General features: G+C 44.2%; 1 protein-coding gene across 1 annotated transcript in view; it reads right to left on the bottom strand.

Annotated features, from left to right (window-relative positions):
• Them4 (thioesterase superfamily member 4) overlaps positions 1 to 10106 on the bottom strand; it is a 24172-nt gene extending 14066 nt beyond the window's left edge. The window contains exons 1-3 of the mRNA XM_029475538.1: positions 9926 to 10106; positions 5548 to 5734; positions 4500 to 4524 (exon numbers count right to left, since the gene is read on the bottom strand). Coding sequence (XP_029331398.1) covers positions 4500 to 4524; positions 5548 to 5734; positions 9926 to 9979 — 266 coding nt within the window. The 5' untranslated portion in view covers positions 9980 to 10106. The remainder of the gene's footprint in view (positions 1 to 4499; positions 4525 to 5547; positions 5735 to 9925) is intronic.
• Positions 10107 to 10426: the final 320 nt, after the last annotated feature.

The following is a 10426-nucleotide window of genomic DNA, read 5'->3' as shown; positions in this document are numbered from 1 at the left end:
AATGCCTTACAGTTGGATCTCATGGAGGCATTTCCTCAACTGAAGCTCCTTTCTCTGTGATAACTCCAGCTGTGTCAAGTTGACACAAAAATAGCCAGTACACTACCAAAACCCAAAACCAACCAACCAAAACAAACATGTAAACATACACGTGAAGCAGCTTAACATACATGTAAACACACATGCAAACATACATGGACAGAATGAAAAAGAAAGCATAGTACCTACGCACACATAGGAATTACTGAATATGGTATATAAATGCTAATAGTAAACTGAGCAAAATTGTGAGGTACAGTCAGAAACTTTTCTTGGCGTCAGTCTATTTTAAATGGACTTTAACAAGAATGAATAACCTAATACCAACAAAATACCCATCCACTTGCTACAGCACTTCGAAAACAGACACATTTAAATAATAGACTGTTTTAAAAACACATATACCTGGAGCGAAACTACTCAGAGATGAAAAGGAACCATTAAATCAGAGCAGTAGAGCATGGGGATGGGACAGGCTGTACCAGAACAGATGCCACGTGAATGTGGATGTGATTATAATCTGCTATCCTGAATCAGAAACATAGGTAGTTCAGTACAATACATTGCTGTATTTGGGTTAGAACCATACGGGCTCCTGAAATCAGCTTAAGAGTTCAACATTTCTGGTCAAGAATATCAAACTGTGAGGGATCTCATAAAAATGAAAAAATAAGTAGAACAAATGTGTTAAGAGAATTTGAGCTTCAGGTTCTACCCCTGTTTAACTGAGGCAGAATCTTTTGTAAATGCTCTTTTGTCAAGATTCCCAGGGGTGTTACATTTGGGTTAAAGCCCAAGACTGGCTAATGCTGAGGGCAGTAGAGCAACAGCAGAAGACTGGCACACTGAAGCACATGACTACAGGTGGGAGGAGGGCTCAGATGGAATACAAGAGGTGAGGGCCAACTTTACACCAGAAAATGAACAATGGCCTCCAAAATTGTTACGTAGACCAGTAGTGGCTTCCATGCCTACATCATTTCAGTAAAGCTGACCAGGTAGAAGCCAGGTTCTACCAGGTTAAGGGCATTCAATGAACTGCGTGAAGTCAGAATAATTTTAACGAAAAAAAAAATACCATTTTTATAGTGCTAGGGATCAGACCCAAGGCTCTGTGCACACTAGTCACCTCCTCTAAAAAAAAGAATCTGGTGGAATGGGGCAGGGGTTGGTTTCAGTAGAACTAGGTCTATGTAGTCCAGGATGGTTTCAAACTCTCATCCTCCTGTCTGTGTCTCCTGAGTATTGTAACTATAGACATCTTCTACCATTCATAGCATTAAAATTTACCTTTAAATAAATTAATAGGTAAAATTTAATGTTAGTTACTTAAAAGTTCTTCTCTTCCTTTGATAATTCTTGGCTTTAAACTGAAGAATCTAAACAGAAACCTGAAAATGACCAACTATTCATGTTAAAGTAATTTGACGTGTGTTTCATTTATCCCTTCAGTCATGAGGACACAGAGACATGGAATGGGAAAGTACTTTTTCTATGCTGTGTAGAACCTGAATTCCAAGCATGTGTAAAACTAAGTGTGGTGGTTGGTTTTTTAAAATTAAATTTAATTTAATTTTTGGTTTTCTGAGACAGGGTTTCTCTGTGTAGCCCTGGCTGTCTGGGAACTCACTCTGTAGACCAGGCTGGCCTCAAACTCAGAAATCTGCCTGCCTCTGCCTCCCAAGTGCTGGGATTAAAGGTGTGCCACCACTGCCCAGCGATGGTTGGTATTTTTGTCAATTCGACACAAGCTAAAGTCATTTGGGAAGAGGGAGCCACAACTGAGGGACTGCCTCCATCATACTGCCCAAAGTCAAGCTGGAGGGACATTTTCATGAATATTGATTGATTTGGGAGGGCCCAGCCCACTGTGGGTGGTGGCATCTCTGGGTCCTGGGTGATATAAGAAAATGGGCTGAAAAGCCACATGGAGTAAGTCAGAAAGCAGCCTTCCTCTGTGGCTTCTGCTTCGTTATTGCTTCCCTTTATGACTGCTTTTTAAAGCAGTAAACATGAAATAAACCCATTTCTCCTAAAGTTGCTTTTAGTCATGGTGTTTATACCAACAGAAAGCAAGCCAGGGCACTAAGTTCTAATGATTAACTTGAGAAATGACCCGCTTTTGAACGGCTCCTAAGACCATAAGACCAAATAGAATTACAACGATAAAGAATACAGTGTACTTACTGCAGAGCTCACCCTGCTTGTGGGGGTTTGTGGTAAGCAGGCCCTAGGGCATGAGCATGGGAAAGCTGGCCCTGCCACTTGTCTTCCTTGGGGTGGGGTGGTGTGGGCAAAGGAGAGATGTCCACCCCCAACCCTAACCCCTGAGTAACCCTGACCCTGAATAACCCTAACCCTAATCACCCCCTACAATAAATAGATGATATACTAGCTGGTTTTGTGTGTCAACTTGACACAAACTGGAGTTATCACAGAGGAAGGAGCCTCCCTTGAGGAAGTGCCTCTATGAGATGCATTTTCTCAATTAGTGATTAAGGAGGGGAGAGTCCAGCCCATTGTGGGTGGTGCTGTCGCTGGACTGGTGGTCCTGAGTTCTATAAGAAAGCAAGTTGGGCAAGCCTGGGGAAGCAATCTAGTAAGCAGCACCCCTCTACAGCCTCTGCCTCAGCTCCTGCCTCCAAGTTCCTGCCCTGTGTGAGTTCCTATCTTGATTTCTTTTGGTGATGAACGGCAATGGGGAAGACTAAACTGAATAAACCCTTTCCTCCTCAAGTTGCTTCTTGGTCATGATGTTTTGTGCAGGAATACAAACCCTGACTAAGACAGATGAGTTGGCCCCAGGGGTTATGAGAACTAAAGAGCTAGCCTTGTTCCTTGTAGCACTTGGGAAAGCAGGCACTATATCTCCCCTGGGCAGTGCAATAGAGCTGACCTTGCTGGTGTGGGCAAGGGTGAGCTACTCTCAATGGCACTATAGCAGGAGAGCTAGCTTGCCCCTTGCTGGCTGCATCATTGGATGAGTTAGGTGGGGCAAGGCTGAAAGGCTTTCTCAGGTGCTGTGGGTGCTGGAGAGTTGGCTCAGCTACCATCCAGGTCGAGATCCAGGGCTTTTGAGTTGGCCCACTCTAACATCTACCTCATTGATAAACTGTTGGAGCATGTGAAGAGGCCAATCCTGCAGATCCAAAGCTGCAGGATCTCCATGACACAGGGCAACAACAGGACATCCAAGAAAAGTGAGGATCCAATATTGATAGTGTAGCAGAAGTCAGAGGCCTTGAACCAGACCAATGACTCATTGAAATGGCCATTTGCAAGGAAAGCTGTGGGGACAAAAGGGTATACTGTGGGATGCACTGTGATACAATGAGATTTTTTTTTCCTTTTGTGTGGGTGGTAGAGGCAGGTATGAGAGGACAGGGAAATGAGTGGGACTGGTATGCATGTTGTGAAATTCACAAAGAAGCAATAAAAAGTTAAATTAAAAAAGAATATGGTGTCCTGAGAAATTGGTGCAACCGATGATGTCGGTGTTCTGGAAAGTTCCTGAGAGACTAGGAAGAGTAATGCATTCTGGAAGGTCTGTTGCTGACGAGGTGTGGCAGGGAGGAATGTCCAGAGCAGTCCAAGGGAAGGGAACACAGTGCACAAGTCATTCATGGTCAGTTCATTCTTGCAGGGCAGAAGCAAGCTTAGGTATAGGGAGGAGGGGACAAGAGGTGTTGAGAGCTTGGAAATGCTCTTCTGTTGGCTTTCATTTTCATGGAGTGAAATAGAAAGCAAGACCTGCTGAGAGTGAGACCAGGAAAGAATTAGAAGTGTGAATAAAAAGAAGAGTAGGAGGGTCAATAGACCAGGAAAACAGGGGACAGACTGTCAGGAAACACTAAGGGCTATTTTGAAGTCATTAACTTCAGAGAATCCATCAAACAAACCAACCAAAATATGACACAAAATATGTTAAAAAGCAAACAAACAAACTCAGAATGTCAGGAAGTGTAATTTCTGAGTGTTGAGTATGACGTAGGTTGTCATTGGGCTTAAAGTCTGAGAGATTAGAGGGTGTGCTGGCTAGTTTATGTGAACTTGACACAAGCTAGAGTCATCAAAGAGGAGGGAGCCTCAATTGAGAACATGCTTCAGTAAGATCTGACTGTAGGGAATCTTCTTAATTAGTGACCAGTGAGGGAGGGCACATCCCATCTTGGATGGTGCCAACCCTGGGATGACGATCCTGGGTTCTATAAAAAAGCAGGCTGAGCAAGCCATGGGGAGCAAGCCAGGAAGTAGCAACCCTTTCATGGTCTCTATATCAGCTCTTGCCTCCAGGTTCCTGCCTGGGTTAAGTTCCTTTCCTCACTTCCTTTATAGATGAAATGAAACATGCAAATGTAAGCCAAAGAAACCCTTTCCTCCTCAACTTGCTTTTAGTTATGGTGTTTCATTACAGCAACAGTAACTCCAACTAAGACAGAGGGTGATTCAAGTGTTCTGACCTTCTCAGAGGGATGGAGCCAGATTCTGAGATAAAGAGAAAAGAAATTGGTGATGTCAGCTTCAAGATGCCAGCTTGGGACTGTAAGTGTTGCAGTTCTGAAGAGAAAGGCTTCACCTACAGGAGTGTTACAGCTCTGCTCTGGCTGTGGGGAAGGTTTCCCCAATGCAAGTGTAACAGCTCTGCTTCAAGAGGTACCCTGGTAGTCAGGAGCCAAGGAATACCACAAAGTCATACTGCACAACAAACCTCACAGAAGGAATTTATTGTAAGGGAAAAGCCCAGTGGGTAATTCCGAGAAGCTGCAGGGAACTGAACAGAAGCCAGGGTTTACATGAGGTTTCTTGGGGTGGTGGCACTTCCTAGGGTGGAAATTTCCAGGGTGAGAGCTGGTAGGATTTCAAGTCCTAAGCTTGGGGTGAGCTCAGGGATTTTTTTTTTTTTTTTTTTTGCTCATGGATTGGCAGGGTTCTGTGGCAAGCTTGTTGATTGGTAGGATTCTGTTTCTTGGCCCTGGTTTTGGGCTGGAGGTGGGGGTGGGGTGGGGTGGGCAGCCAGTGTCAAGTATAGGGTACTTTTCTTTTGGCCCTTTTACCCTACATGGATCATCTCATTTTTGACAGTGTGCTTTCTATTCTCTCATAATTCACAAAATTTAGCGAGATTTCTGGTCTGGTTCTACGGTCCCCAGTTTATTTATTTAGTCTCTTTCCTTTCTCTCTAACCTGCTCTCCATTTCCCTTCTTTCTTCTTTCCTTACCCTTCAGTCTTTCCTTGCTCTGCTTCCCACCCCCTTTTATCCTTCCTCCCCATTCAGAAAGGGGGCCTTGCTATGTAGTCCATGGTTTTGAACTTGCTATGTGGCCGGGCTGACCTTGAGCTCAGGATCTCCCTGCCTCACCCTACTGAGAGGGATTACACACATGGAAGATCTACCATATCTAGCTCTAACTTCCCATTAAGTAATAATCAGTGCTTCAGTCTGCAACAACACTTTACACTGATATTCAAATATTATTTATGGGAAATAATCTATGCATTATTCTTACCAACAAAAAGGGTTTGGAACTCTTGAATAGCTCGAGTAGGGTTTTGTCTGTGTGAAGGCATGCGTTTCCAGGAGCCATCTTCACATTTCTTCATGAACTGATCAAAAAGGAGTCTGAGGTCCTTAGTCCAGCTGGGGTTAGGGAGAGCATAGTCCTTAGGAATGACTTTCTCAGAAGAAAATAACCTCTAGAAGACAGACAAGAAAACAGGGAACAGGAAATGTGTAGTACTTCATACTTTCTGCAAGTTCCTAAGAGCTCATTTGTCCCACACACCTTCACAGAAAAGGAGCATGACAAAGGGTCAGTGATTTGCCTAACTTCTCCCAGCTAGTTACTGGTGGGGATAGCATTAGGCCCAGGTGAACCAGTCACCAGACACAGAGAGATGGATTGATATTATCAAAAGTATACAGGTGAGGCACACATAGGAAGCTGGAACACAAGGGATAGTATTGTTTTAGTATTTGGATCTTTGACATAAATACTGACAAACAGAAAGTAGCCATCTGGAAAGAGTAGTGTATATAAAACCAAAACCAACAAACATAAACAAAACCTGAAACGAATCTATAAAAATGCAAGGAGGCATGAAATAGTTTTGAAGGGTTTTATTATACTCTATGCAATAGGAACTAACAACTGTTCCCATTTTACAGATGAAATTAAAGTCTAAAAGAAGCTAGGCAATGTCAAAGTGTAAGAGAAGGAACAGAGCCCTGGGAACCTCCTCCATTCCAGGTCTCAGAAGACCAACAGTGTCAACTAACCTGGACCCCTGGGAGCTCCCAGACACTAAGCCTCTAATTAAAGAGCTTACATGGGCTGGTCAGAGGCTTCTGGTACATATGTAGCAGAGGACTGCCTTGTCTGGCCTCAGTGGAAGAGGATGTGCTTAATTGTGTAGAGACTTGATGCCTCAGGGATGGGAGATGCCCAGAGCGGGGCAACCCCTCAGAGTTGAAGGGGTTGGGGTAAGAACTCTGTGAGGGGGGGACCAGGAGAGGGGGCAACATTTGGGATATAAATAAATAAAATAATTTAGTAATAGAAAAAAGAGAAGTGCAGAAGTATATAGAGGTGTAGGCAAAGCCTCAATGCTACGCTAACTAGTTTGAATTCTATCTGCAGCACTCTCAGATTATTTAAGCAGGGAGTGATGTGATCAGATTTGGCCACAATAGGAAAGAGAGTGGTAATGTCTAAGATTGCAAATGAGGGTTTTCCTTGGAGGCACTTGGGTAACTCAGTGAGAATTATGAGATCGTAAGGCAGAACTTGGGGACAACTTCCATAAAGCAATGAAGGAATAAGGTAAATACTATAGCCAGTCCCTGGTGTATGAATGGCACTGTAGAAATAAATGACAATTAATTACAATAAAGAATACAAGGAGTTAAAGGGATATGCAACCCTATAGGGGGAACAACATGATGAACTAACCAGTACCCCGGAGCTCTTGTCTCTAGCTGCATATGTATCGAAAGATGGCCTAGTCGGCCATCACTGGAAAGAGAGGCCCATTGGACTTGCAAACTTTATATGCCCCAATACAGGGGAATGCCAGGGCCAAAAGAATGGGAATGGGTGGGTAGGGAAGTGGGGGGGGGTATGGGGGACTTTTGGGATAGCATTGGAAATGTAATTGAGGAAAATACGTAATAAAAAAATATTAAAAATTAAAAAAAAAAAGAATACAAGAGGGACAAGAGGAAGCTGGGAGAAGAAAGGTTGGTGTCATGGTAACTACGATTTTCAACCATGATACTTCTCTGGAGCACTGAGCATTGCCACTATTCCAGTTGACAACTAGAAGGTTGGAGGACTGGTAAGACAGGGTGTGATCTATGGAGGAGCATACTCAAATGTTCCCAGATAGCAGACAGGAAAGCTGCTGCAGAAACCTCACAACAGTTATGATCACAGAAGGTATCTACCATGCGGAGTTCTACTTGTAGTCACCATCCTGATTGCTGTATGTGTCACTTGGGCCACACCCCTGACACTATGCTGCGCTCACTGATGGGAGAATCAGCTTCTGCTGATGCCCGGGCTGACTCCAATCCTGGTTCAATAGGAAGAACAGAGGGACCCTGTCTCAAGTACTCTATGAAAACACCACCACCAAACTGGGTTGGTGAGATGGCTCGGTGGGTATAGGGTAAAGCTTGCACCAGGTCTCACAACTCCAGCTGGATCCTTGAAACTTGTATGCTGGGAGGAGAGAAGGAAAAGTTGCCCACAAAGTTCCACTCACAAATACATAAATGCAAACAGAAGAACAACCAAACCCTTTGTCAGAGATAAAAAGGAAGTCCTGATTTTGTGGTACTAGAGCATTGAGGATAAAAACAGAGACAACATTTTCCTGTAGCTCAGGATAAGCAACTATTTTCTATGCCGCTTTGATCAGGTAATCCCTTCAGAACCCAGCCTAGATAGTCTGGGAAAGACAGACAAGCTCCACCCATTATTTCTTACTCTAAATACAACTGTGGTAGAATATTGATGCAAGTTCTTCCTCCAAGTTCTTCCCATTTACTGTTGAAATGCTCAATTCCCATAATGAGCCTTCAGCAAAGTAACAGCATTGGTTTTCACAAAGTTTCACCAAGTGCAAAGGATGAGTTAAAATAGTGAGGAAAAAGCAAAAGTAGCAAAGACTGATAACAGTCTGGGCCAGCTATAGCCCAGAGCCGAACTAGGTCCAGAGGAACAAGAAGAGAAGGTTGACGTGACACTCAGTGCTAGAACGCAGGGAAATGGGAGTTATTAACCCCAGGAAAGAGGGAGCAGAGGCGTCTTGGATGATTCCAGACTTGTGGTGTGGATGGCAAGGTTAGAAGTAAAAGATGCTTGCTAGTGTGAACGTGCAGATGGTCAAGAATGGGAGTGAAGCTACCAATTTCAGTTGGAGCCATGCCGAGCTACCTTCTGGACACCAACCACAGTGTTGTGGGAAATAAAAGGAATTCAACTTTCAGTTCAAAGAGGCGAGATCTAAGCGCTACTTGCGGTGAATGAACTTGTAAATTCATAGCACAAGGCTATGAATGAAGGACAAGTTGAAGGGATAATCATTACCCTTTGTTCTCAGCAGGGGAAAGGTCATGCTTGATCTTTAGTTATACATTTATGGAAGCTGGACTTGTACTTGTAAATTAAGTTATGACTTTTTATGCCTCCTTTTAAGATACGTTACTGAATCGAAAGCAGCATGATGAAAAAAAAAAAAAAAAAAGGCCTGCAAATACTAATGCTGAAATGTTCTCAGCTCAGCACAGGCTGCCAGGCTCCAACATGTAATTAAACTAATTTTTGTTGTTGTAAGACCAGCACGAATCATTTTCTTTTCTAATCGGCAAGATGGTACCTGACTGATGTCAATACATCAACATTCATCATTATTTTAAAATTGTGTGTGTCTGTGTCCATCACCCAGGGCCTCCAGCCCTCTTATTGTCTAGCAGGAAGCTGCAATAGCTTGAGAGAGATGCCAATCCCCTAATAACCAAAGTTCCTTTTCATTTCTCAATACAGAGCTGTTCCCTGTCAGCTGTCGTTCTTTATTACAACACATAGTATACAAACATTTGATTTGGCAAACTGATCCCATTCTCCCAAATTAAACCCGTAAATTTCTTGGGCGGAACGTTTTTTCCCCTTATCTAACTATAATACGACCTATCATCAGTGGTCAATCACACCTGACATATTTGATAGTCTTTAAATTAACAGGCTCCCATTAGACAGTTTGGGCTAACTCTATCGAGCCAGTCCAAGAGCAATTTCTTTGATAGAGACAGCTCTTACTGTTGATATACATTTTCAGTACACACGGACACAAATGCGGGCGTGAGTTGGAGCTCAACAAGTATTGACTACATCAATAGAACAAAGCAGGGGTAAAAATATGGGCAGGCAACATTTAAGATTTACATTCCAGGTATGCTAAATGCTTCCCTTGCATTTAGTCTCATAACATCCTCTAAGATGATGAAAACGGGCTAGAGAGGAAGTAATTATCTGACAATCAGAAGTTTACCTCTTCCTGAATTGGTTATAACGAATCAGAGTCTATCAGGATTAGATCCCTGCTAAGGATAAATGGTCTTCTCCAGGGGTCAGTAATGGCTCTTTCACAGTTTTCTGGGTGACCTTGCTTATCCTTTCTTATTATCTCAGTCGTAGTAGTGGCTCTCCCATCCCTGCAGACCTAGTTCAACCTTGAGTCACTTTCCCTTCCTGCTCCTCCCGATTCGAATCTCAGGGCAGAAGAGCTCATGAGCCCCGTCACAGCCAGGGGCAGGTGTTAGCTTAGTCTCGGTCGGGCTGTCTCCCCTTCTCGCCCCACGAAAGCAAGCGTCCCGGGACTCACCCTAGCTGCTCCCGGCCGCAGAGTGCGCAGGCGCATAGCGCAGTTTCTCAGCATTGCTCAAGTCGAGGGCAGGACGCTGCTCTCTCCTCTCTTCCAGAAAGAGCCACACTATCCACACGCCGACTCTGGACTATTAACTGTGGAGGCGGGCGGGTGGAGGGCGGAGCCGCGCGCCGCCCATGGTGCTGGTGCCTCCCCGAACCCTGGCGGACCGAATCCTCGCCGCCCGCTTTTGGTTCCGGGAGATTTTGCGTCCGGCTCTCAGCCACTGTTACTGCAAACTCCGTGGCCCCCCGCACTGGCGCAGCGAGACAGCCTTGTTTAGTTCCTTGTTCAAAGGCAGTTAATGCTCCAGCCAGCGAAAGACATCGTCTCAGCCGAACAGGAGCACAGACAAGGAGTGGATAACCACTAAGTGCGGGTTGATGGTGTTGATACCTGGTCTTCTGGGTGTAGAACACGTGCACATACATTTAAAACTCTATTTAACAGGTACACTCT

Source organism: Mus caroli, chromosome 3, assembly GCF_900094665.2.
Source record: "Mus caroli chromosome 3, CAROLI_EIJ_v1.1, whole genome shotgun sequence".
Classification (NCBI taxonomy): domain Eukaryota; kingdom Metazoa; phylum Chordata; class Mammalia; order Rodentia; family Muridae; genus Mus; species Mus caroli.
Note: the sequence above shows the minus strand (reverse complement) of the source record. Positions and strands in the feature narration are given on the sequence as shown.